Genomic DNA, 27566 nt, shown 5'->3' with positions numbered 1-27566 from the left:
CATACAAGATACATCATACAACTTGCTCGCTGAGAACTTTAGGTAGATGGCTTTTGGTGTTGTTCGGCAAAGGTATCAGAGTCTGGCCCCAAGGAAGAGTGAATGGATTTGTGTGTATGTATGTTCTGGGAAGGGTTAAACTGAAATGTTTACTTTAATATATTAGAACCAAACAGTATTTAGTTGTTTCTTTGAGAACTGGAGTTTTCAAGATTAGCTAAAAGCTGCCTATGCTTAGATGAGAAATTACAGAAATGCCGATTTGCTTCAAGTTCGTCTTCCAGCATTTCTTTGTGTATATAGAGCAATTAAAAACTCATCTTCTTTACAGAACTGCAGGAGAACTCTAAATCATGAAGCATATTGCTTATCCTTCATTTTCCTTATGTTTCTTCTTATTCTAAACTGAAACAAAAATGGCTATATGAGCAAGTTGAATATGTCAGTCTCGCAATAAAATTATGCTTGTAATAAAATCATGTAAAAGTCAACAAATTTGACTTCTAATACGTGTATAGATCTTGAAAGAATCTCCTGAGTACAGTTTCTAAGTAACAAGAGAACGATAAAATATTTCTCATGTCTTAAATGTGCTAACATGCTGTTTGTGCACAAACATGTGCACACACCGTTCACATGATCAGCTACCAAAATTATACTAGAAAGGACATTCTCAAGGTTGTGAAGTCAAGCTCAAATGCTACTTTTCCCTAATATAGCTTGAAGTCAGCCCAACTCTGATGAGTTCTGATGAACCCCTTTATTATATGAGCAATCCCTATTTTTCCCAATGCTTTCTTTTGCAGTATATGGAGGCAGTACTTGGGTTTTATTTTGTATCCTAACACATTCTTATTCTGTGCTATTAAGAAAGAAGATCCTGATAGCTTATTTTTAGTTTGTAATTAACACTCCCTAATGCAGTGTGTGTATAATTCACTAATCAGTTACAAATACTCTCTTACAGCTGCTCTTGGGTGTGTGTGTTTGTATGCACCAGGGAGTAACTTCGTTTGGTAAACTGAGAAAGCATTAGAAGACAAACCAGAATTATTCATTAATACTGAGTATCCAATTTAAGATAATTGATTTATTTATTTCTTGTTTCTTTCCTTTCACACACCCGCACCCGCTGAGTATTCTCTGTGTAAAAACACTCTGTTGCTTGATCTGAATTTTACCCCAGAGCTCAGCACATCTATAAAGCAGCCCCTGGGGCACAAACCCAGCAGCAAGGAACCGAGGAACACAATATCAGTCATAGGTGTGAAGTACTTAGCTCTGAGCGACCCTGTCCCTATGAAACAATCTAATATTCTAGGATTGTATTCAATAACCTGGGGCCAGAGATACTCCTTTTTTTTTCCTGCTTTGTTCCTTTTCCATCTTCTGTATTGCATAGCAGGTAAATGAGGTGTAGGGGCCTGACTTAAGCCATGACAACACTTTTCTAAGGCAGGGAGATTTCTGTGCACTATTTCATGTGCTCTGTGTGGAAGTATGTGGATGGGATCAAAGGGCTGACTGTCACAGTAGCGATTGCATTTTCAAAGCCAAATTCTGCCCTCTATTACCCATTGCACAGTCCTACCAAAGCAAATGGAGTGTAAAATGTCAGAACTCAACTCATCCTTGTTGGAGCTATAAAGCTCACTTTTTTCTTAGCATGTGGTATCTCAGTATCTGGCAAGATTAGTGTGGACTTTAGGTGTTATAGCCTGGCTGTGGATAGTCACGATCTGGCATTGACTGTGCTCAGCTGGCCCTTAGTCTGGTAAAGCCCCTGTTGGGAGTCTTACCAGGGCAGCAGGTTCTTACAAAAAGCACACTGTGACTTGTTTCAGGGCAGGAAAATCAGCACATTTCCCCAGTAGCGCCCCAGGGTAGGGGATAAGAGATGGAGTGACATGAGGCTCCATTAGAAAGCAGCCTCGGTTGCTCAGAGTAGAGAGGGAGACCACCAAAGGTGCTGCTAGCAGCCCCATATGTGGATCCCTGCAGGAAGGAGGGTGATACATGGAGGGAGCTCAGCATCTTTCCCTGCAGGATGGTGAGATGCCCTTGGTTTTCAGCCCTGTACGGCTGCAGACTGTAAGCCTAGGGGCTGGTGGATTCCTTCTGTGGGTAGATCTCATGCCCCCTTCCACTGCACATCCTTCCAGGAGTGTCCATTCTCCTACTGCTATTTTACAGCTGACAAGTGCTAGAGCTGATTGTGAAGAGCCTTTGTAGTCCTGTTCTGAGGAGGAAGCTAGGTTTGGATTCCTTTTATCTCCCAGTGACTAAACTCTTTGCCAAGACTATGCCACACCCCACCCAAGCTCTCTTTCCCTGCCTTGCAATTCAGTTTGGTTACGAAGGAAATGAAGACATGAGCGTAGGAAACAAAAGAGAAATGTAGTAACACCTGGTGCAGGGCATGCAGCACCAAGATCACAGGACAGGCCATACTGCAATTAAGATAGTTAAGTGATGCTTCACTTTTTTCATGGGGGAGGAAGCTTTCATCCCAAACATGGATTGTTTCTCTCACTGATCGGGATGTATTATTTCTGCAATACGCTGCCCCCTCCTTTGCAGGCAGCACGGGCCGTTCCTCCCTCAGTTCCTCTGCAGCAGGGTGTTTGGCAATGCCTTGAGCCTCTCTATCTGCTTGAGGCGCTCTGCGCTTCATTCACAGCCTTGTTTTGAGAGGGGTGTGCGTGAAACCCGGGCTGGAGAGCGAGGGGGCTGCGCTGAACGCCAGGGCCATGAGTCGGGGCGGCGGGTTGGGGCTCGTCGGGAGTGCGGCGGGGCCGGCGCTCGTCGTACGGGACGACTGGCGTCTGTCCCGGGTGCTGAACGCGCCCGCCCGTGGCCCGCGGCTGCAGCCGCTCCGCGACCGCTGCCAAGTGTATTTTAAAAGCGCCGTAGCCCTTCTGTCCTCAGAGGCACCCCACGGCCAAACTTGGCGGGTCAGGGCCGAGTGTGGGACGTTACCTGGAATTAACCCCGAGCCCGGTGCCCACCTCCTGGGAGGATTCACAGCTACTGTTAGTGAAGCCGTCAGGAAAGGCATCCCAGCACGGCTCCAGAGCTAGCACAGGGGCCTGACAGGACCTCTTCAGTGCGGCGTGAGGAGCACTGGACTGATCATTGTCCTGGCAGGATGCAACCACCATGCTTCCTGCTGCTGCAACCCTCAGCAATGGCTTGTCCAGACCGGGTGGGATGCTCTGGCCAGGGTCAGGACTGAGCCCTCAGGGCAGAGGGAGAGGAGTGCTCTGGAGGGGATTTCTATGTCTTCTGATCGTGTGACCCCAAAAAATCACTCAGAAAAGGCAAAGCAGGCTTTGTACAAAAGTTTAATGCTCCACACTCCACCGTGACAGAGGCTCCGGAGGGAGCCTGGCTGGCTGGCTGCTGGACACCGGCCTCGAGGCTCAGGAGGCGGTGGGGAGCCGGCTCTGGCTTCAGCTTCTCCCTCTCCTCCAGAAACCTGGGGGAGAAGGGTGGAGAGCTGCAGGGGAGCCGCTCCGAGGCTTTCAGCCGGGGACAGCGGCCTCAGCGGCTGCCCCGGCCGCCACCGCTCCGGCAGGGTCGAGCTCCGATTTCCCCCGGTTCCCTGCGCCGCGGGGACCTACGAGCTTTGTATTGGTTGCATCCCAGCCCCGTCTGCGCCCCGATCCTCTCCATCCTCGTCCCAAAGCAGCCGGAGAAGTGTCTCCGTCTGTAGGAGGAGAGGAGGCTCCTCCACTGGCTCTGCCACCCCTCCGCCGGCAGCGGGGTCCCCGGCGGGCCGCCCTCCGGCCTCGGGAGCTCCCACTCGGAGCCGCCGTCATCAGCCCCGGTCGCCGACTCGTCCTCCGGGCCCGATTCCCCTTCCTCCTCCGGGAGGTGCCCCAGCGCCTCCAGGAGGTCCTGGAGAGGGAAGGAGAAGGGAGGGGAAGGAGGGACGGCGGTGGCGGGTCACGGAGAGCCCCACTCCCGCCCGCTTCGCCCCGCCAGGACGGATGCGGTGGTCGCCCCGGGAGTCCCGGCCCGCGCCGGCCCAGGTACCTGCAGGGACTGCAGCTCCGCGCCGTGCTCACCACCCGCCGGCTGCACTCCGGCCCACGGTAGGACGAGCAGCAGCGAGGCCCCGCAGCAGAGAGCCGGGAGATGCATCCTATCCTATATCCTACCCTATGCCAGCTCGGCACCGTGTCGCTGCTTTGCCCATGGATGCCTCTCCTTATATCCCCACTCTCTGCCCGGAGGGAGCTCAGCTGCCTCCTGCCAGATCCCCGCAGGAGCCGTAGTGCCGCACTCTGCCCCCCGGCTCCGATAAGGGAACTGGTTACAACTGGCCCCACAGGTGACTCTCCAGGAGAGGGGGGTCCCCTGTGTGCAGCGACTCCTCCAGAGGAGAGAGCTACCCCGAGTCATCTCCGCCCTCCCTGGCAGCACTCATTTCCCCAGTGATTTCCTCCCCCTCCTCTCTCCATCCCTGTTAGGAAAGAGTTGATGCAGTGAAAGACCCTTTCTGCCTGTTTGCCCTGCCTCACATCTGCAGACACCCGGGAGCTGTGAGCTGGCCCAAGCAGGGGGTTGATTCCCCCTCCAAGGGGATGAGGGATAGATCATCTCTCCTCCATCGGAGAGACAAGGGAGGAGGGGGATTGGAAATTTTCCTCTGTCTGCAGCAGCTCCCAACAGCTTTTTCTACTCTATACTTATTTCTGTGCTTTGTCGATAGACCATGTCCTGAAATTTGGGTTTAGGAGATTTTCCTTCCTCGCAAGTTCATGTCATGATGGTTCTTCATTTCCTCTGGCATTGTCTGCAATCCCTTCCCTCTATAGCTGAGAGGCACTAACCTTTTAGTGCCTTGAGCAATGGCATAGCTGACCACTTTGCTATAAACATTATTTGCCCTCCACCCATGCCTTGGCTGCAGCAGTGAACCAGTCACCACCCTCTCCTCATCCCACCACCTTTCCCATAAATGACGGTGTATTCTGTCCCCCACAGCCCTGGGTCAGAGTGAGAAATTCTTTTGGAGCAAATGTTCTTTCCAGAAAGCCCAGGGGCCTTCCCCAAAGAGAATTTGTAGATCTTTGGGTTGATGCTCCCCAGATAAAAGTCTTTGAATTACTAATGTGACAGGCAGCCTGTTTGTACACAGCCTTCTTGTTTCACCTCAGAGCTCTACAGCAGCTTCTTATTAACTTGAAGTAAAACTTTCAGCGTCTCTCCTGTGTCAGTGGTGAATTTCAGCTATAAATGAGTACAATTTCCACTGGTCCTGGGGTGCAAATCAAGATGATCCTGTTAGATCCTAACAGAATGAAAGGCAGAACCCGCGATACCCAGTGGGTAGAGCAGCAGACAGGGTTCTTTCAATCACCACCTGGGTAATATTAAAGCAGTGACACTAAATCTCTGCCTTCTGCCCTCCTTTTTTGCTTAGCCAGCACACTCATAAATCTTTTTTATTTCATTTGATATGCAGTGATTTCTGCTTGGGCCCTTATTTTAGAGCTTGTTCTAAAGCTCAGGAAAGCCAGAGAAAGTCTTTCCTCTGAGTTCACAGGGTTTTGAACCAACTTGCTGCCTAAACAAGAAACAACATAGAACATGTTTTTCCATCTCCCCCCATTTCCTTGTCCTTCTGTTCCACATATCTACCTACGGCTGATATAATTTATCTTAGATTGGAAGCAAACTAGCAAGTTCAGCTGATGTGGGGCAATGATCTCTGCATCCAACAGCCTTAACAGTTGGCAAGTGGTTTTGTCTAAAGCATCACAACAAAGAAGAATCTGGCGGAGAAATGAGGTGCATGTTTTTAAAGTACAGGATATGACTGAAGGAAGCTAACGTCAGGTATTATGTTGATACAGAATAAGAGCAGATGCTAAGGTAAGGGTGTGCATCATCCTTGATTTTGTGTATAGTAAAGACAGGAGTGGAAAGGGATAAAACAGTGTGAATGTACAGATCCTGTGTGATGACCAAGGGAAATGAATACAGTTTAGTCCTTTAGTAATAAGCTAGGCAGACCTGAATGCTGGATGAGACCAAATCTTGGTTGCTGCCTAAAAATCACTTAGAAACAGGTACCCCCAAAGCAGACACATTTGAGAAACATATCTTTCTGTGTAGCAGCTTTATTGCAGACTTTTCTCCTCAGCAACCTCTGTAATCCTGGTCTGTAAATTCACACACTGCTGCTTAGTGGAGGTGGAAATGACACAGCTAAAGATGAGCTTCCTGCATCTGAGTGGCATGCTAACTTCAAAGGTTAGCTTTGATTATTTAAATGCTAATAGAACTCAAATTACCTAAAGTACAAACACACCTGGCTTCAGTCCTCAGGACCTAATTATAGAGCCTTTTATGTGACAGAAATTGTTCTTGCTTTCTGAAATGTGGCTTTTTAAAATGCTCAGATAAAATGACAGGTGATGGGAGGCATGTTACCAGCTCAGCCTCTGTGGAATTGGAGCTCTTCTCTGTTTCTTATTCATCTTCTGTATTTCTGTTCATAAGTGCTCACAGCTCAGTCTTCAACCTCCTCTGGCCTCTGTTATTTTATCTGCAGATAATTTCAACAACCCACAGTTTATGTTAGTGTAGCTGAGTTTGGAAACAGGCTGAGGATGTTCAGGAAACAAACTCAGCAGCACTTACCCTTCATTGATTTTCAGTGAGATTTCAACATCAGGAAGCTTTATGCCTGTTAGAATATGCCTGCTCCTAGAGTTAGAGAGCAAGCTATCAGACTCAGGATTATTAGGAAGGAGACTGTAACCTTCCCATTAGCACCAACAGTCACAAGATACTTGCTTTTCATTGTTTGACACCATAATGTCCCTGGGCTGTGGGGATTGACTTTTCCACTGTACAGGTTGCACCTGAGGCAGCCCTGGGGCTCATGTGCCTGAAGAGGCACTTTATATAAGGAAGCTAGAGGCTTCCTGCCAGGTTCCTACAAGTAACCATGTCTGTTGCTTCTTAGTGTAAGTCACTTGTGTTTTGGGGGAAAAGAAGTGAAAATCTCTTCCTGACTATGTAAAGGTGTGGTAAGTTAGAATAATGAATCAGAAATCTCTTTGATCATGTTTGTGTGGGGCAGAGGTCTTTGTGTAATGGAAGCTACAGCAAGGGAGGGTGTTACCTCTATGGCCTAACAAGACTTCAGACTTCCAGCAGAATTTGCCTATGGATTACTGTGCAGTCTATGGGGCTCCATCTAGAAAAGCTGCTCACACTGATTAGTTTTAAGCATTAGTTTTAAGGCATGAAGATCCTGTCTATTGATACGTGAATTATGCTGAAGACTGATTTATTCTTTCATCCTCTATTCCTCACTTTAATTCTTCATCTGACAGGTGAAATGCTTCATTTTCTTGTTGCTTTGCTTAGGAAGAGCAACACAGTACAAGAAATTTGTTATTTGGACTATTCCATTTGTTCAAGAGCTTATACTCGAGGGTGCCTGTGTAAATGATGAGCCCTCTCCTTGCCAGCAAGTGTCTGTTTAGGGCCTTTTCACTGTTGTTGCTGCTTTGTTATCACAGTTAACTTAAACAGAATAAGTAGCAAACAGCAGAAGACCTGTTAACTGGAGAAACCTTCAGGATATGCTGTTGAATTTCTGTTCAGGATTTGTGTTGATAACCTCATAATTACGGGTCTGAGGAGGGAAATATTCTGGACGGTGGAAAAGCCATACACATAGAATTAATGGTAATGTCTAAATATGTAAGAGATACTGAAAGAATAAAAGATGGCAAGAAGAAAGAGAGAGCAGCTGTTGGTTGGTAGCTTGTGCAAGGGGAGAGTATCTCCATTAAGAAATCATTCTGTGCTTTCTGGTCTCTGATAGCCAGCTCTTAAGTGTTGAAACATGTTTATGAGCTTGTTGTACTGATGTCCTCTCTAGAGCAAGTCTGTGGAATCAGAGTGGGAGTTATATGTTGAAAATAGCATGATAGATGGATAAAGCTGTCTTTAGTTTGGCTCTGAATAGCTTTGCAACAGGTCCTGGATCACTTGCATTCAATGGGAATTGTGGTTAGAAGGAGCAGAACCAAATCATAGAGTTTAAGTGGCTGAGGCAGGCTCAGAAACTAGACCTCTGGCTGCTTTGTGCTAACAGGCTTTCCTAATGCGAGCTGAACTGCCAGAGGCTCAGAACACATGCAGCCAGACGGTTGCTGATGAACTTGCTTTGCATATACGTTTGTACTCTATGTTGCAGTTTACATCCAGGGCTCCAGTTAGGAACAGGCTTATTACCAGCATATTTTCTTCCAGGAGCATCTGTCTTGTGGGCAAGAGAATGGGAGGAGTACAACCGTGTAGCCCATCTGTCCATTCCAAGCAAAAGGCTGGAAGTGAACAGCTGGGCCTTCATTTGTGACCACCAGCATAGACATTGTGTGAGCAGAATCCTTGCTGATTCCGAGGGAGCTGCTTGCAGAGTTCAGCTCTCATCAAATCAGGATAGCAGAGGCATGATCGTGGCAAACCAGCCTTCATACTGAATTCCTTTGGCTCAGGTTGTTTGCCAAGTAGCTGCTTTCAGATTTGTTTGTAGTTAGATTCAGTGAATACTTGGTTTGCTTAAAAAAGTAGAATGGTCAGATACATGTGTTTGGTATAATCTTGGCTTTACTTTTTTTTGTTGGAAAAATGCTTTGCGATGTCTGGATCTGCCTATGGAAGAGTAGGGTGCCCTCAAACTTTCTTCAAAGAATGGTCTAGTGGAAGGTGTCTGCCCATGGCAGGGAATTAGAACCAGATGATCTTAAGGTCCTTTCCAGCCCAAACCACTGTGTGATTCTGTACTAGTAAGAAGCAATCATTTCCTTCTGTCAGTGGCAGATCCAAATACAGAATAACAGCTTTCTACTGAAGTCAGCTGTGTAGCTGCCCCTTTAGTTCAAATTGTGGTGGTCGAGGGCTTGGGGCTTTGTGTCCTGGTTTCTGATGACTGTTGTGAAAATGGCTGCATCAGTCTTGTCCCTGTCATATTGATGTTTAGACAGTATCTTAACTTCAAAAAGGTTCTTTTGATAAAAAGAAAGGTTTGGTTTTGTTTTATGTCTTTTGAAATACTTCTGAATTCGAGTGGGTTGTGTCTAACTGCAAACCGGAGCACTGTTTCTGGTTCAGGAATGATACATGAAAGAATCACAGCAGAGGATGGAAGCAAACTCACCAAATTAGGGAAAACAGTTTATTATCTGTGCCATAATGAAACTTGTTTATTTATACATTTAGTACACAGTACAAATGTTTTCTGTAATCAAATTTCAGATAGATGTTCACAAAATATTACTGTGATACAAATAGGCAGTACAGCAATGGTGTATTCAATTGGCCAAGTAATTCGGGGGGGATGGGGGGGTGCAGTTTGCTCAGTACATCATGTAGTGGATGGATTGGTGGAGCCAATGTGAATAAGGGCTGAATATCTCACTGAAAGGCAACAGGTCCTTTGAAACCTCCAAGTCAGTCCTGTCAAGAAAGCAGAGGAATAAGTAAAATTAAGTGAACAGGATTTCATGCATGGAAATTAACTGGTTTTTTACTGTTCTAGGGCCAGGTTCAGCTCCACTGTTCTGCTCAGTTTCTTTGATTGACACAAGCATCCCTGGGGAGCTGGTGCAAACCTCTGTGATCTGCCTCCCATGACAAGATGACGTGTGGATGGCTGACTTGGAGACAGGAGTGAAAGCAGGTAACACAGAGATATGGTAATATGGTATTCACGGGGTTTAAGTATACACCTGATGACAGTGATTTCTGAGGTGGGTAAAATTAGTAAACTGTGTGATAGGAGGGTAAAAGTTACTTTAAGGCACCATTTCCTTAAAGCTGAATTAAATCTGCTCTTCTGCATATTTATAAGTAAGTTATGTATATGTAAGTATATGTAAGTATATGTAAGTTATACGCTAACACACAGACCATGTGCCGCTCACTTTCTCTTACCATAGTAAGCAGTTAGCATCCCAGTCCACTCAGTGACCCAATTCTGTCCAGCTTGGCACCAAAACAGCCCCTGGAGAGACCCTTTTTGCTTCTGCCTTGGTATCTATGGGGTAAACTTAGGAGGCTGCTGAAGAACCTCTGGACGGCACTATCATCCATGGACATGCTCTCAGGCTGTTCCCTAGTGTTTCGGGTCCACTGGAATTCAGTGCCTTGCTGATCAAAGGGACCTGTTAGGATCATGTCGTCTTGCTCATGGTCTGTCTCTTCTGAGACCAGGGGATGCTCCAGGTCCTCATCTAACAGCTTGGATAGGCTCTGAAAAAAGGGAAAGGTAGATGGTGGAGAGGGAGGGAGGGGGAAAAAGGAGGAGTTCGGGGGTCACTCTCATTATGTTTGTATAAGCCAGGCTCAGTGCTAAGTTTGGAGAAACTTAATTTGAACATTTATCAAAAGATGAAAGTACAGAAGTGATTTCTGAAGCTGATGATGGTTGTCTTTAGTTTCTTCTGGCTTACCAAGCTGCTCTGAGCTAAGACTGTATGCTTTCTTAGAGTGCTCTAAGGCGCTATGCTGTTACCATATTCTATAGTTCTGGGCTGACAAGCTGACAGGTAAGTTTTTCCTGGAGCTAGGGATTTGGGATATAGGATAAATTGTGAAAGATGATGAAAGAGTCAAGAGTGAATAAGGAACAAGAAAACATGGTTGATACCTTGGAATAATAAGAGAAGCACCGCAATGACAGGAGACATGCTGAAATTGGTGCTACAATGATTATTTGTTTCTTTACAGATTGGAAGGTTGCATCATATTTGGGAATGCCAGATCCCCAGTCAGGTAGCTGAAATGTGTTTTCCTAAAGACTTGTAATTCCTGCACACACAAATACATACAGGCACATACACACATGTACACACTCTTTCTCATGTTCTACAACTGGGACTCACAAGCTGGGACTGTATTACTGCACTGCTGAGCTGGGGAGGAGATCATGCAGGTATAACCCATTCATTCCTTTTCCAGCTTAAACCAGGGGCTTCAGGGAGGACCATGCAGGTGACTGCTCTAGATCAGAGTCTTTCCAGAAAAATTCCTTTTACTCCAAAAGTTTATTGCTTCATTCAGTCACAGGATGACCCTGAGCCTGCAATCCCCATATTGATTCTACAGGAAAACATTTTCCTTTCAATTGCTTCATGTGATCAGAAATTTAAACCCTTGATTACTTTAGTTTCCCTCCACTTAATAACTCTGCGTCTGCCTACCTCAGGGTTCCTGCTGTCATGATCTCTTTGAGTGTCTCCTCCTACTTTAGCTGGGGTTGGAAGAAATGGAGTTAATCTGAAGTGTCTCAGTCCTAAAGAAGCATCAGCTTCTTTCAGTGCTCGTGAGCAGCCAGTCACTTACCTGTAAGCTGAAAATGGGCCTGGCCATTGCCTGGTTTTGACGGACAATAAGCAGCAGCAGGAGTCCAGGGCAAAACGGAAGTTTCAGGTTCATCTTCATGTTTTGGTGTCTCTGATTCCTCCTCTCCTTGAGTTTCTCCAGTTCAGTGCTGGTCTGTGTCTCCAGCTACCAGCCTTTATATCTTCCTCCAACCCCTCCCAAGTCTACCTTTTGAGTTCCTGCCAGTGCAAGGATTGGTTTGAGGTTCTGATCTGTTTCCATCCTCCCAGGAGGAGGAGGGAGGAAATAGTTCTCTTTTCTGATAGCAAATAAAAGGAGCATTTTACATTTATGCAATGCAGCATCATTCTGCTGCTGCGAATCTGAAGGTCTCTGCAGCCTGCTGTCTTGGTGCCACTTACATATGTCAGTTTACTTATCTCAGTGTTTCTTGGGTTGTCTGCTAAACCTCTCCTTTCATTCCAGAGAAAAATAATTGTGAGAGAAGTATAAAGTGAGGAAGGAAGCAAATTGTATCCAGTGCACATTCACCTGACTCCTGTGTCACCGTGAAGTACCAAATCAGATGGACGAGGGTCTCATAAAACACTCTATGTCAGAACTAAGTGTTATATACATGTAACATAATATGGCATTAGTAACCTATGAGATGAAAGAGTGAGATTTGGAGAAGGAGGGAACTCCAAGTCTTTAAAATACGACAAGTAACTTGCGTTAATTAGTGGCTTGAGTGACAGAGAGTGTGCCTGAAACCAGGATGACATGCACAAAAAGCTTCTACATGGCTGAAGTTGAGGAAGAAATTCCTCTTTTCCTCTGGATCCAGCTTAAAACATTCCTCTCTGTGTTCTTTTTCAGTTTATCATACAAAATTTGTGTTAAATCTGAAAGGAAGCATAGCTCCAACAACTTTCTTACCACATGTAGTTACAGGCACATTAAAAAGTGCAGGATCAGAATGCGGTTTTGGTGGGTTTTTTAGGTAGTGGGTGGGGTGGTGGTAGTGTTGTTTTGGGGGGGGAGGAGTTTAAATGAATTGAAGCACTAGCTTCAAACAAAATGAATTTAGTGCAATGTTAGGGGGAGCAGGAGGGACTGAATTGGTTCTTAGCCAGGGTCCTGAGGGTATTTAAATAAGTACTATTGTGTCAGACCTCTCTCTACTGTCAAAGCACCTGGGAGATGTGTGAGTACCCTGATAAAGATGTACATAGATTCTCCAACTGATTCTCATACTGATTCTCCAAACCCCTGTCTGTTCCAGTGGGTGTTTTACTAGTTTCCATACCAAGAAATGACTCCCCCCCCCCAGTTTTGGAGGCGGGGAGGAAGAGCAGCAATAGAATCTGTTAAGTTGCGTGTTTTGTAGGGGCTTGAAATTGGGCCCCACTGGAAAATGGCCATGTTCTTGAGTATGCAATAATACATTCTGATCTTTCACCTCATTTTTGAATACATGTGGGGCAGAAAGTTCAAGGTCATTAAGCTGGATCTGTATGGAGGAATGGAAATGAAAGGCCATCTGGCACTTTTCATCTCATCAGTGAGGTTAAGAATCTTGTGGTACCAAAAGATTGGAAAAAAATAATTCTATGCTGTGCCAGTGGGTTTAATGTTTTCAGTGGTTTTTCATCTGCAAATTGGTTTAAGACCTAATTGTTATGTGTCTCTAGAAATGGGTAATCTAAGGGGACAGCTTATAAGCATCCCTCTGTGACAGAAAGGGAGGTCTGGTGTTATTACACTGTTAGGATTTGTTGTTGTTGTTGTTCCTGTTTAAAACCAGATTTGATCTGAATCTTATTAGGAAATGAAATCATAATTTCAGGAGTTTGAGATGTGCACTTTGTGGTGTAACAAGACAGAAAAAGAAGGTCAGGACAGCTTCAGACTCCTCTCATCTCCTCTGAAAAAGCCTGGGGTTAGTTTGTTGGTTTGATTGGCTTGTCACAAGTCTGCTATATGTGGGTAATAAATCTTGACCTCGGAATCTCTGGACTTGGTTTGGGGGACTTCAGAATTGTCTCTCTGGCAACTGTTGGAAAAATGTACACTAGCACAGTCCCCATCTATGACTATGTTGGTAAAATTAGAATAAATAAGATAGGAAGGGACTTCTGGAGGTCTGTGTCACAATCTCATTCTAAAAGCAGAGCCAGCTTAGATCAAACTGCTCAGTGCCTTGTCAAATTGGGTTTTGAAACTCTTCAAGAAACAATGACTTACTAATATCTAGTTGGAATTTTCCCTGTTGCAATTTGTGTCATTGCCTCTCATTCTAACGCGTTGCTGGATGCTGTCCATGAGCAGAACAAAAGGATGTTCCATCTCCCAGAACAGTGACACTCAATGTGAGTGTTTCTGCCTAACCTAGACAATGAGGACAGCTTCAGTACATCTAGTCAACAGCTGGGTTTAAATCAGATTTAGTTCAGTGGAAAGTAGTTAGAAGCAGAAAGTCAGCCAGCAAAAGTCTCTGCTTTACATTCTGGATCTTCTCAGGGCTCAGAGTAGCGTCAAAACTCTGAATATTCACAGCAATTGAAAATACTGCCATTGGGTGGTGCAGGTAAGATACAGACTTCAACAGCAAAATTCAGTGTAGGAGAATGGAAGAACCCCTGAGGACAGCAGAGAATATTTGGGAGACAGGAAAAAGCTTTGTGCCCATTTGTGAAGTGATTTGAGTGTTCCTTGGTATGGCAAATCCTCCATATAGGATGGAAGTAAGTATCAGGAAGAAGGCAGGCTGGCGTGTGGTGCTCAGCTCCAAAAGTAAACTGTTTCCTAGCTTACTGTGACACATCCCCAGAGCCACAGTATGCCCTGACCCTACTCTTTTAATAAGATCACTGCTGATGCAGGAGAAGTATCTGCCTCATCTCTACAGGCTGCTGTGAAGAAGCCGTGCTCTGAAGTTGATAGTGAGTGCCATGCTTAGATAGGTACCATTAGAGGACTGCTGCAGTAACTCATTATCCTCTTCCTTCCTAGCTCAGTGACCCCTTTCAGCCCCTCTCCCCCTGCCCATTGCTCAGGCCAGTGTTTCCTGGCTCACTGCAGCTGGCTGAAAGGGCAGTGACGTGTATAGCACTTTTGTCAAAGTGGGATCACCAAATCCTTGATGGAAGCTGGCACCAGGGGCCCCTCTTTGTGAGTCATTAACATTTAGCTGCGGTATCCAAGCATTTGCCTGGTTGTCCCCCTCTTTTGCCCTCTCCTGAGTGGTCTAGTGACTGTGCTGAGGCAGGGTTCAGTGCACAGCATCATCCTGAGCCCAGGCTTGGCTGTAATTACCCAGCTCCAGCTGCTCTGTTTGCTCTTCTGGCACTTCACTGCCTTCTCCTTAGGTGATGTGCTGACAGCAAGGCCCTGGTGCAGGAGGGGCTGCAGCAGCAGTTGTCCCTACAGAAACGGGACCTGGCACAGAGGCTGCTGAGCTCATTTACCTGGTGTAAAGCTGGCAGCTACCCCCTAGATCTGCACCAGCACAATCCAGAGGAGAATTTGGTCCTTACCTCAGGGATGGCTGGGACTGTGTGCTGAGAGGAACTGTGATCTCGTAGTGCCTGTGATGGACCATCTGTGAGGAATAAACCAAAGCTTCAGGTGAGTTGGAAGGAGCTTCCCTTGTGGGCTGGTCACCCATAGCAGCCCACTGCTCCCCCCTCTTCCTGTCCAACAGCACCTTCTGTGGGACTGTAAAGGCCAGTAGGAGGCTAGATTCAGTGTTGCCACCACTATTCTCTTGGGTCTCAAAACCACATTTTGTCTTTGTCTGATCCGTTCTGCTCTCGCTAATGCTCAGTGATCTCTTCAATAGGGGTGAAGAGGGGATATTTTCCTCTGTAGCCCTTTGGGACAAGAAGGGGTGTCCTGCTACCTGGGAACAAGGATGGGCAGCAGGCTGGCATTTAGTAGCAGGTCGTAGGTGGTTTTGGGTGTTGGGTTTTGATGGCAAAATTGTAACATTAGGTTTATCAGGCACATTTATCACATCCTGCTGACGCTAATGAAGGCCAGCAGGGAAGCAGCAGCGAGGGAGGGGATGAAACAGCCTGAGACTGTGCTCAGTGCTGGTCAAATGGCTGTCTCTGTATGCTCTGTGGCTCACAACTGCTTGCTAGGAGAGGAGTTGGGCCCAGTTCTGGTCTATGCTGCAGCAGGAGTGGAAAAAAAGAAGCCACATGGAACTTCTGTATCTGGCCTGTAGTAGCCATGATCAGTCTGACTTCTCTCATTATCCTCCAGTGCTGTGACTTGGATGACATTAGGGAGGGAAGTGCAATATCCACTGATTCACTGGTGGGTGCTCCTGGCCCCCTTTCAGTGATGTCTCCCAAAGGAGATTTTTCTTCATGCTTGAGGGCATATTTAGGTACAGTGGTCCTACTGTGTGGTTCGGTGCTCAAGATCCCTGACTTTGCTCTGTGCTAGTCTTGCTGTAAGTTCTTTTGACATCTAGAGGCAAGCTGCTTTTCCCAAGGTACTTTAAGCACAGAGTTGTACTGCTTGTGGTTCAGCAAATGGTGTCTTGAGCTCTCAAAGGAAAAAGTGGGAGGTAATTGGTCAAGTTATAGATGTAAATAATAGTAGTGTAAAGCAGATTAAATGTGAAAACTGCTGGGGAGCTGGTATGAAAAACAGAGATGGCTTTTACAGGCTGTAGTACTGGAGAATATTCTCAGATTAAACATGCCAGGATGATGGGAAGAAAAGAAAGGGGTTCTATTAGAGAAATGTGAGAAGCAAGCAGGGAATGAAGGCCAGGCAAACATTGTAGGATCAGGGTTTTACTAGGAGTTTTATTAGGGTTTTATTAGGAGACCCTAATAAAATGGATCCTGAAACAAATAGCTGAGGTGTCAGAGCAACGGCACGAGACTTCTGCTCAGTGCCTGGTGAGAGGCAGAGGCTTAAAGAAGTACTCATGTTCCATCAGTCCTCACCTGAAACTATATTTTTGGCTAAGCTTCATCTCTAGCAAGATGAACGGCATCTTGCTGCCCAGTTGTTTTGGAAAGGTGGGAATGTCTACACAGGCAAGTTGCTAGGTATGCACACTGCAGCTGAAAACATGGATTAGCTGTGCATAGCTTTAAACCACATGGGTCTAGCCCTGTGTCTTCCCCCTGATCTTTAAGTTGGTCCACAGAAATTCTTGAGCTGATCTTTTACTAAACTGTTCAGAATCTGAGTCTTCCATTCTCTATGTTGTATTAGATACCTTCAGTATTTGAACTGAGATCTAATTGGCCTACATACTATTGCCTTGCTATAGAAAGATTGGACTTTTAAATAGGAGCTTGGCCAGACTACAGTTCATAAAACTGTTTGCATAGCAAACAGCAGTTTGTACAGCTGAAAGCAGAAAGGTTGCTACATTAGTCTGCAGTTCATAACCTCTGACAGGAAGAAGCAAGAGAACCTTTCCTGGGCATCATGGAGATGACATATCCCCAGTTGTTCTCAGCAAATCTAGAAGGTCATTCCTGGGAGCTCCCACCTCGCCTCCACGCTGCCTTTGTCATTAATGAGGTGTGTGGTGACCTCTTCTGGTGAACAGAGAATCTGCCGCCAAGTTCCGTCAGAACAAATTCTGCTTAAAAAAGAAAACAGATGAGGCACTGTGAGAGGCACATGATACGTGTGTGATGTATGAGTGCATGTACGTGATATTTAAAAGCTTGTATGTACAGCAATGCCACATGTTCTGGTGGGTGGCTAAGTTCAGATCCACCACTATATATAGGGGTTGATCTGGACTCTTACAGTGGATTTTGCGGGATGTGAGTTTCTGTAAGAAGAGGTGGGAGTGGGAAGGACATTTCTTAAACATTTTGCCTGGGGTGACATTTGCCAGGATTTTCTTTGCAACCTGGCTCATCCTGGAATAGCTCAGAGCATTGTCAACAGTGCCCATTGATCCAGAAGGTCTGCTAGCCACCGAGCCAAATAAAGGGCAAGAGGTCACACTATCCCATTGTGCTATTTATTGCTGCATGCCATGTGTCAGGATAGAGCGTACAGAAGGAGAAGCCATTTCTAGAAATGGCTAAACAGCTACAGGAATGAAATGGCATCTGTCCTAGAAGTTGCTGTGGTTGTTTATGTCCCCCTCCCTTCCCTAACGGACTGGTGATGAACCTAAGAATAACTTGACTGGCTAAAAATGTAGCCATTACATAAAGCCTGTCCTCTGCTGAACACTCTGTAGCTTTTCTTCAGCCCGTGAGAGACTGGCGCAGTGCATAACCTCAGTTTTGTATTCCCAGAGCAGGATCCCAATTGTCCATTAGTCTTGACACACCTTAGACCTGTGGACTTTCCTTGTCTAGACAGATAGGTCCCTGCTCTTTGAGAACAGGGAGGTAAACTATCTCTATTTTTGTTTGGCAGACATTTATGTCCCTCTTCATCTATGCTTCTTATCAGTTCAAGCACAACTGGACACTTGCATGTGCCCACACTTGCTCACTAGGATTGAAAGGAAAGTCCTTCATGTCACAGTGCTGCAAGCAGTTCATTGTGCCAGGGAGACTGGAGGTCTGCAGTGGATGCACATTAGGCTGTGTGTGAACAGAAAGAGGGCTCCTTCCTGCCTCAGGTGGATGAGCTGCAGTGGGAGGAATGCAGCCTCATCCAGAGCTTAGCTAAGCTCCTCTTTCTTAGTAACTCAGTGTAGCTATGGGGACTCTTATCAGCCACTGTTCTTGATTTGAGAACCCTTCTTTGTTTTCCCAGAAAATACTCACTGTGTTCGCCAAGCTTCTGGAAATAGCAGCATCCTTTTGTGGTGGAGGATGGCGTGGCTGTGGGCCAGAGGGGCAGGGTATTTTAGCTGTTGCTTGTCAGCACAGCAAGATGGGCGAGTAGTTTCAAAAACTAACACTTCTAAAGCTACGATAAGGTGCTCAGGCTACAGGGCTGGAGCCTGTGTTCATGCTTGAGATAAACTCCACTGTCAGCACCACATTCACACCTCCCCTGTCACATTAGGCACCCCATGGTCTTGCCTTTCCCACTAGTCACTTGCTACAAAGCCTCAGCACAGGGGTATCAAGCCCTGTGCCTTCGTCTACAGAGTCTCCAGGGGCTGCATTGCTCCATGTGCCCTTGTGGTGACATTGAGGTGGCTAGAGGAAATACTGCGGGTTGGAATAGATTTGTCACTGAGGATTGTCACCCTTAACTTTGGACTCAGCCACTTCCTCCATTGCTGTCTGGACAAACGAGAAATGGGTGCACAAGCTGTATGCCGGGGCTTGTGGTGTGAGTTAGGGGATGTACAATAGTGCGGCTACTTCCTTGCGTGAACACAAACACCAAATGTGCTGTATGAAATGACAGATTGGGGGAAGGCAGTTAAATCTGGCTGTGGATGCTGAGGAAAGCAATGACTTCACTCCAGGGTACTTACAGTACCTCTCTCTCTTTCTCTAAAAAGGTTGATTTTGAGTCAAGTGTTTAGTGACTATGGGCTGAACAAAGTTATTCTGGAATTACTGGATTTCATTTAATTCAGTTACAAGGACAAAAGACAATTGTGTTAAGCAACTGAATGCTGCCAGAAAGCTGAAACCCTTGGGGCTGTGCTAGTGGGTAAAAGAATCATTCCTCTAACCAAAATAGTTTAATCACTGCAAAAACAGAGTTTAAGCCTAGCTTCAGGATGAGGACAATATGGAGTTCAAAGGTGTCCTCCTACATGTATGGTGTCAGCTTCAGCTCTCAAGAGTGCTCCTTACAAAAGTAAGGTGTAGCAGGCCCACGCTTCCCCAGTGGGATGGGGAAACGAATGGGATTTTTCATCAAGGTGAAGAGATCCTCTGTTCACCAAGTGATTGGAGAGTTAAGGTTGCTACTTCAGTTAATATGACTGCCAACCAGATAGAGGAATCTGTGTCACTGTTGATCAGCTGAACAAACACAGCTGCAGTTCTCTCTCCCTCTAGGTGTTTCAGTCCAGACCTTGAAGGATTTCCAACCTCTGTGGGGCTAAATTCTTTACTCTCATAAATGATACAACTCTGTCAATGTAGGGAAGGTTTTGGCCATTTGCACAAATGAAAAAGAAGAAAAAAAAAAAAGGCTTACATCTGCATGTGTGTAAGTTAGCAAATAGCACTTTTACACACAGTTTGCTTGCACTCAGTGAAGCAGTGAGGCTAGAGTAGCATCTGCAGATGGAGGGATTGTGCAGTATGTCTGTGCATGCCTGATAGGCTATAGGACATGTTGGACTTGCTTTCCATGACTTATCTCCAAGGCCTGTTTGAAGGGAGCCCTAGATGCCACCTTTAAGCCTGAACTTTAACAACCTGGTTACACTGTGCCCCCCTGCAGTGAGGAGGATGTCCAAGAGTAAGTTTGATTTGTGTATTTCTTCCATATACCCACCACTCTCTCCCTCAAGCCTGGTCTCTGTCTGATCTGCCTTGAAAGCTGGGTGGGAAAGCTGTGCAATGATAAGGAGAAATGGGCAGGTAGTGTAAGAATACAGCCACATGATCTGACTTGGCCACATTACTAGTCCTATTTACAGGAAACAATGCTTCAGTGCTTTCTGAAATGTGGGAGAACTCTCCAGAGGGTCTTCATTTGAGCACTCAAAAGCTATCTTTGAAAAAAAACCATTTATGAACAGTTGTCTATGCTGTAAATCCTTAACTGTGTTAAGTTAAAACCAACACACTAGTATGGCTCCTCTTTGCACAGCTGAGAGATGCAACAAAACTTAGGAGGTAGAAAATGCTTTTAGCTTGGCCACTGGAGATGCTTCACATAACTTCTGCATTGTTGGACCAAGAGGATTTGTTTTACCATGTCACCTCCCTGAGGATAACAGCACATTTTTTTCCCTAGTGTTGAAGTGTGAAGACCGTTGTGAGCCATGACATCATATCTCAGGCTAGAGGAGATCAGGAAATGACCAAGAAGGCCTAAAATATTGGCCATGGGAAGAGTGAATGGAGGAGAGAAGGGATATGATACAGCAACATTCTTTAGCCTAGATAGGTCAGATGCACCTGACAAGTGCAATAGGACCAGGAGATCTTTCACACTTTAGCACATGATGATATTTTAGTGCAGAGAGATGGCTTGTGAGAGGTAGAGGTGAACTAGGGTGCAAATCCACTAGATAGCATGCTAATAAATCAGAGCTGCCCTTAGACAATAAGAAGTAAAGGGTATATGGACCTGAACAGATAGACTGCTCTGAATCTGAACTTTCTTTAATCCTACGAATGAATTCTGGGCCCCAGTCTCTAGACTGCTAGAACAATAGTTCCCTCCAGGCACATCAAAACTACCAGTGAGTCTTATACACATATTAACAGCTATGGCTTTTTGGGGTGTGGAAGGTAAGGAAGGTGGTAATAGGAGAAAACCACCAAACTACATTTTCTAGAAAATGTAATGTTTTATGCAGAAAGAAATCATTATAAGTGTTGGTTCATAAACTGAATAGTTTCCACTATTTCTGAACTGATGTAAACCAGAAAGGGATTAGTCAGTTTAAAACAATAACAAAAAAAAATGGGGGGGGGGGGGGAGGGGAAAGGTTTGTAAAGTAAATTATCTCTGAGGTCTTCCTCAGTGGGTTACAAAGCTGAAGGCTTGTTTTGCTTCCAAGGTTCCAACAGCCATGGGGCTTATCACTGAAGTCCAAACCAAGACAAACCTTCAGGCTGGGTTGTGTCAGTCTCATTTTGCCCACAGCGTAGGAGTCCTTCGTTACAGTCCAAACAGAGCTGACTCACAGACGGATCCCATGCTGTCTTGCTGCTGGTTTTGTAAATCATCTGCTCTCTAAATTGCTAGAGCACATTTCTCTCTCCTGGTTTCCTTGTGTCAAGCATTGAAAGCAGGATGATTTAAACTAAGATTTAGCTGCTCTTAGGTCTTTTATTCTGTAATTGTATGGGAGACAGGATTGGCCAGTGATGAAAGTATTGCTTTGAGAAGTGGAAATGTGCATCACTTTCAAGATCTTGTCTGCAATCTAAACAACTGTTTGCCTCTGTATTTCTCCTCTGCACAAAGTGTGTATGATGCTCCCGTCTCACATGGGTGTTATGAAACTAGGTTGTTGCTCTGTAATCATAGAGGCAAGAATGAATCAGAGCTTCTGCAGATGTTCAGTAACCGCCTGATGACCAGAAAGCTTCTACTGGAGGAGAGAGGCTGCATTTAAAACTTCTGTACCTCCAAACTGTAACACTGTGTGGCTTTCCAGAGCTATTTTTTGCACATCCCTAATCATTATACTACTGTACTTTAAACCTCAGAACAGATCCCTACTTGTACAGGTCTGAGAGCTTGATTTGGTACCCCTTAACTAGCTTCAAAGCAAGTACCTTCATTGAGACAACAAAATATCCCATCCCTCCAGGCTGAGCTTCTAGGCCCAGTGCCCACCAATTTGTTCCCTAATGATCCTGCCAGCTCGAGGCGACTAAGCACAAGTGTGGGTGAGCCATGTGTGGAAGGCTGAGAGTGCAGAAGGCAGGAATTCCTGGAGCAGCAAGAGGAGGGTGGCATGACAGGAAGAGGAGGCTGATAGTTGGCTGAAGAGCCCATCACAAATAGTGCAAGAATAACAGTTCTGTGTGGTGGCTGCAGTTTCCCTTATCTGGGAGCGGAGAGCGGTGGAGCCTGTCGACACCTCTGCCTCGCGCCCTGCTCTGCTCTCAGCCGCCTGCAGATACAGAGTGGCTTGAACAAGTTCCAGTGCTCGCTCCCGGCGCTTCCCAGGACCCTGCAGCACAGCGCCGTTGGACAGCCAGGTGACATCACTGCCAAGAACCGCTTCCTGTGTCACATTCCCAACTGGAGAGCCTCTTGCCAAATCCTTGTCATTCTACACAGTCTTTTTAGGAACAAATAGTCTAATTTTAGCCTGACTGCCACAAACACCTTCCTGGAATAGACACTGACTCTCTCCTGCCTTGTGCGTGTTCTTGAGGGTTTAAAAACAAAATCTCTGGTCCTTAGGATCCACAGCTAAGGCCTTTCTCAGCCTAAATTTGGGCAGTAAGAAATACTGAACAGTGCAGTGGGGAAACTGCTGCCACTGTTAGACCCATACGGAGCTCAGCAGGACAGGAATATTCCAGAGGAAGACACTCAGGTGATGCGCATCACAAAGTTGTATGGATCTGGTCCAACATGGATGAGTTGTTCTGTATTTCAAGGACTTTGCAATAGAAGTAATTTCTTGTTTTCTGGACTGTCTGCAGCCAGATATGACATTTAGAAGTATAGTGAATGGACTTGCTCAGTGTCTGCTGTGGTTTGCCTAGGACAATTGCTCTCACCACCATCCTTTCTTTTTGGGGCCTAACTAGATGAGCACTGGCCCAGGAGGCAATAAACTGTGATTCTGATCCTATAGCAGAGTCAGTTTGTATCTGTCTGGGCTGTCCTTGAAGGGCATGTGCTGCAGTGACCTGCTTTGAGAACAAGTAAAAAGCTCTTATTCAAGAAGTAAGAATTACTGTGAAATGAGGACAAGGAGCACAAAGTGCACAGAATCACTGGGGTTTTATGCTCCCGCCTTTCACTGTTTCCATGAACTTGAATATGCGAGCTCTTGTTCTGAAGGATCAATGCAAGCCTCAACTGCTGTTTTTAATTAGTGGAGAGCAAAAAGCCACATCTTTAAAGAACTCTCTAAATAGGAAAGGAAAAAACATTTCCAGGCAGCTGTTGTCTTTGTGTCACTCTCTTGGGAGTGATATACTCCCCCTCTATGTTCCTATAGACCTGCTAATTAAGCAGTTCCTTGTATCTGCAGGTCAGTTGATCAGCTAATGGACTCCCTGCAGTCTCCAGTGCACCATGTCTTGAAGGATAAATAGGAAAAGGCAAAAAGCCCTTGGGGATCTAACCAGATCCCAGCCTGACTTGTCCATGGGGCCTTTTCTGAGCAGTTCTGATAATAGGCACGTGAGACAAAGCACAATAACCCCTGAGGCTGTTACCTGGGGCTTGCCAGAGTGGTTGGGAATATGGCCTGACCTCTGCAGGGTGCAAGGCTATTAGCCAGGGGAGCTTCCCAGCTTGCCATCATTCAGCTGAGGACTAAAAATACTCTTGGCTCACATAAGGTACATGCAAAGAGGCTGGTGTTATTGAATACTCGAAAGGCCAAACCCCTGGCGCCTGACTCCAGCTGGGCTTTAATGGATGAGAACAAAAGTGGCAGTAGGGCTTCATGTGCTGAGCATCCCAGCAGGAGCTGGGAGTGTGCCAGCACATTACTGGAAGGACAGAAGGGACTTGAGGGACAGGACTTCTCCATTCTGGGTGAGCACCTGAATTACCCCAACTGCTGCACAGTCTGGAGTAGCTTTTGCTCTCTTTCTTCAGCAGTATCATCCAGGATCTTTGGAAATGTCACTGGCAAGAACTTTGTCAAACTGATTTATTTCAATAAACTATTTTTGTTTCCAGCTTTCCCCCTCTCATTTTGACACATTTTCAATAACAAGCTTCTCAACACCCTGAAAAGCAGTATAGAGCCCACAGGTTAGGTAGCTTACTGGAGGTCAACTTGTTATCAGAGTTGAGTGCTCAGCCTTGACTTTTTCTTTTTTTTTTGCTTCCATTTCTGCATCTGGGCCATAGAGATCATCCCAACTGTTCTGGAATGTATGAGAGTATGGAACAGCCATTGCCAGAGTGGGTTTGGGAATCAGCTGATGAATACTTCAGGATATGTGCTCTTTTCTATTTCAACTGTCTCCCTTTTTACCTGTTCTCTGGTTTCAAGGGCACATTCCCATTTCATGCCTTGTCTTAAAAGATTTGTTTTTGCTCGTCTTGCTTATCCGCCCTTCCCCATCTCAAGAGGAACATGCTGTGGCAACTCAGTGACATTCCCTTCTCCTCCTTTCACTGCTTGTAGCGAAGTGGGTGTGTGTTACTCGAATCCAGTCCTCTCTTGGCAGTCCAAAAGGATGCTTCAAGCAAGGACTGTGGATGCACCATTTTTCAGGCAGGCCTGTAATGACACCTGGCGTTCAGTCTGGGAACATGATGATGATTGTACTGCCCTGCTCTGGCCTTGTGAGAATTCAAGTGTGAGCAGCCTGGCTGAAGAGGGAAACAGAGACTCTTGTTTCTAGATCTGCTCAGAGAACCGCGACAGCTTATTTTCCAGGCTCTGCTCCGCATGTACTTCAGCAGTATGATTGGTGCAGGATGGCTAAACTGATAACCTGGTAGAACCTCAGACTTCATCCACTTCAAGGTTTGTTGTATGTTAGATAATAGGCAACCCAAAAAATTTTGAACACCAAGCCACCATATCAAAGTATCAGCCGTATGCATAGAAAGCAGCTCATCTCTTGTTCCCTCTCTGGAGAGGGACTATTCAGAGTTGAACCAAAGCATATTTTGTTAATAAACACTAATTGCCGCCTATCATCAAGCACATGAGGCCATTTTCTCCTATTTTCTAAATTAAAAACCCACCCTGCAGCCTCTGAAGATCAGAACAGGCTCAATTTTCCATGCAAATAATTTGCTTCTGATCTTAACCCAGGATTTTCATAACAATTAGAGGCAGCACAGGGCTCCCGGGACCTCAAGCTGCCCTGCAGTACCCAGCTGGCCCTTTCCTTCTCCCCAGTGGTGTTTCTTTCATGCCTGCTTGTGAAGGGATATGTGCACCTGAGGCATTTTCCTTCTCTGACTTGAAAGTCACAGCTCCTCAACACTTATCTCTATCCTTCCTTTCCTGGTTTTTTTTTTATACATATTTGATCCTGCTTGCTGAGTGCTGACAGGAACCAGATGAAAGGATTCCAGCCTTTCAGTATCAGTGCTGGGCATCAACCTGGATTTATGCAGGTGGTTTTGACTATGTGTGATTGTGTGTTTAATGCTGTGTGAGCATGCCTGCACAGCTTCCGCACATCTCCAGTAATACCATCATCAAGCATTTAAAATCAACACACCAGCATCCCCTTGGATTCAAGAGACTGACTTAAAAAAGTTATTGAAGTGTTTGATTTGTTTTCCTCATGGCTTTCTGTGATATCTTTTAACACAAATGCAATTGTATTCTCATCTATGTAAATATTCCATGTAGACAAGTTCTGAGAACTAGGGAGGTGGGAAGGGAAGTTGTGCTGGAGATGCACAAAATGTCTTATCTTGTTAGGTTTTTATAAGCTGTGAGACTGGAGTGACTATTGTGATTATTGAAGCAAAATCCTGCAGGAGTTCTTGCTTGAACTGGTGAATATATTTTTAGAGCAACACCTCATCTTGATTCATAAGACACTAGTGCTGTAGTTGGTTCTGTGGCTCATTCTTTTTCATGTAGAAACATGCTTTTTACATTTACTGTGAATATTTCAGCCTCCTTATCTACAAGACCAAATAGTTCTTCAGCTGCCCTTTGGAGATCCGCAGCTCTTGATGTTTTGCTAATGGACAGGGGCGATAGGAAGGACACAGACACCGACGTAAAGAATGATCGTATTTTACTATTAATACTAAGATAATATAGAAACAAAATTATATGTTTGATAACACAATTAGCTTGCTATGCTCTAGGTTTACGCAACAAACAAAATAAGCAAGGCAATGCACTTAATCATTGCTGTAAGAGAAAGAGAATAGCGATTAAGAAAAAGATATATCACCAATTGCCTAAATATGTTACCATCATCCAGATCTGCAGTCGCTGGGGAGCCCCTGTTGCAGCAAGGATTTGGGGAACCTCTCCTGGCAATTGGGAAGTTCTACGCAGTGCATCCACCGTAGAGGAGATCTCCAAAGTCACTGCAAGACGGTCCAGCTTTTGTAGACACAAATTAGCAAGTCAGAATGACTTGCATATTCTTTTGTGCAGAAATACCTGGCGGTACACCTCCTGATCAAGCGAGCCCAGAGCTCGGCCAGAGCCCAGGGCACGGTTGGTGGGTTGCCTAAAATACCTTGCAGACAATTGCACAAGATCCTTGCAGACAGTTGCACAGAATCTTCGCAAGAGTCATCAGACCTATAGTATCCATTCTAGTATTAAAACAGCTAGCATAAGCGGTTTATTGAGTTTATATAAGGTTTATATAAGGTTTATATAAGGTTTATCAAAACATCAGCATCAGCGGTTTATCATTATGTCTTAATATTATGTCAACTAGTACAAAGGGCAGTGATCACACGATGTACACGATTCATCTATAAGTCAACTCTGGCTTGGGCCTGTTGTTCAGGCCCTAGCACTTCACTTGATTGCAAGTTGTCCTCATCACCTCGGGCTAAGCTTGCTCTACACAGAGCCATACAGACACTCCTACAGTGACTTTCCCTGAGCCGACTGAAAGGAGCAGCTCTTGGCTTTCATTCTGTAAGGAGACAACTTATATGTGGCATTTCAGTTGTTCTTACTAGGCAAGTGAATGACAAAAAGACACCTCAACCAGCTTCCTTTGAAGCTCATAAAACTACTTTTATTTTGGTAAAAAGAAAGTAAAAAACAAAGACCAATTGCAACTTTCCAAACTCAAATTCCTCTTAAATACACACCTTTGGTTTTGTTACCCTTTGCAACCATTAGGCACTGCCTTGTCTCCCTTAAAAAGAACTTTAATCTGCTAATATCTTTTTCTTATACAGTAGTAATGCTCTGCATGAACCTGTCGAATGGGAGAGGAGATCCTCACCCCACCTTGTGCTTCTGTTCCCATCAGAATGGCTCCCTCACTCTGGAATTGCTCAAAGGTGGCTATCAGGATAGGTTTAATATGTGCAGCTCACTTACAAATGAATTGAATCCTTTGTAGAGTTACTATTTGTTAATGTCAGGAAGTAATGCAGTTTGCTTTGATTTCTCTGAGTCATACATAAAGAGGAATTTGCTATCACTGTGGAGGTGCCTCTTCCTCCATCAAAGAAAGAAAAGCAAATTGCAATTTGATGATAGAAATAGCTTGTCCTTCTAATGTCTTCCATACAGCTAGACTGCATCTTTGTCTCTCCATCAACTCCTTGGTGATTGGATAAAGGAGAAAATACACGTATGGAGCGGAGATTCCTCTGTAGTGAAGAAGAGCCGGAAAGACAAAGTGCTGCAGAGACTCAATAGAAGTAACTTAATATTGTTTCCTCTTCATTTGTATCTCTGAAACAATGATCAAAGAGTTATTAGCCTCTCTTCCATCAGGTTCTAA

General features: G+C 45.3%; 1 protein-coding gene and 1 long non-coding RNA gene across 3 annotated transcripts; both read right to left on the bottom strand.

Annotated features, from left to right (window-relative positions):
• Positions 1–3326: 3326 nt before the first annotated feature.
• LOC115617346 (natriuretic peptides A-like) lies at positions 3327–4395 on the bottom strand. 2 transcript variants are annotated; one of them, XM_030507706.1, is made up of 3 exons: positions 4039–4395; positions 3624–3900; positions 3327–3478 (listed from the first exon to the last, which is right to left on the bottom strand). In XM_030507706.1, exons 1-3 carry the CDS (start codon positions 4144–4146, stop codon positions 3453–3455), a joined length of 411 nt encoding a protein of 136 aa, XP_030363566.1. In that variant the 5' UTR covers positions 4147–4395; the 3' UTR covers positions 3327–3452. The 2 variants fall into 2 exon arrangements, with proteins under 2 accessions (XP_030363566.1, XP_030363565.1); XM_030507705.1 differs by having other exon boundaries at positions 3327–3900; positions 4039–4394.
• Positions 4396–9197: 4802 nt separating this feature from the next.
• Positions 9198–11659, bottom strand: LOC115617274. Its single transcript, XR_003994560.1, has 3 exons — positions 11377–11659; positions 9967–10284; positions 9198–9489 (listed from the first exon to the last, which is right to left on the bottom strand). It is a non-coding gene; the product is annotated as an uncharacterized LOC115617274 (long non-coding RNA).
• Between the last annotated feature and the right edge of the window lie 15907 nt (positions 11660–27566).

The sequence above is a fragment of the Strigops habroptila genome, chromosome 16 (genome assembly GCF_004027225.2).
Source record: "Strigops habroptila isolate Jane chromosome 16, bStrHab1.2.pri, whole genome shotgun sequence".
Taxonomy (NCBI): domain Eukaryota; kingdom Metazoa; phylum Chordata; class Aves; order Psittaciformes; family Psittacidae; genus Strigops; species Strigops habroptila.
This window is presented reverse-complemented; position numbering and strand designations above follow the sequence as displayed.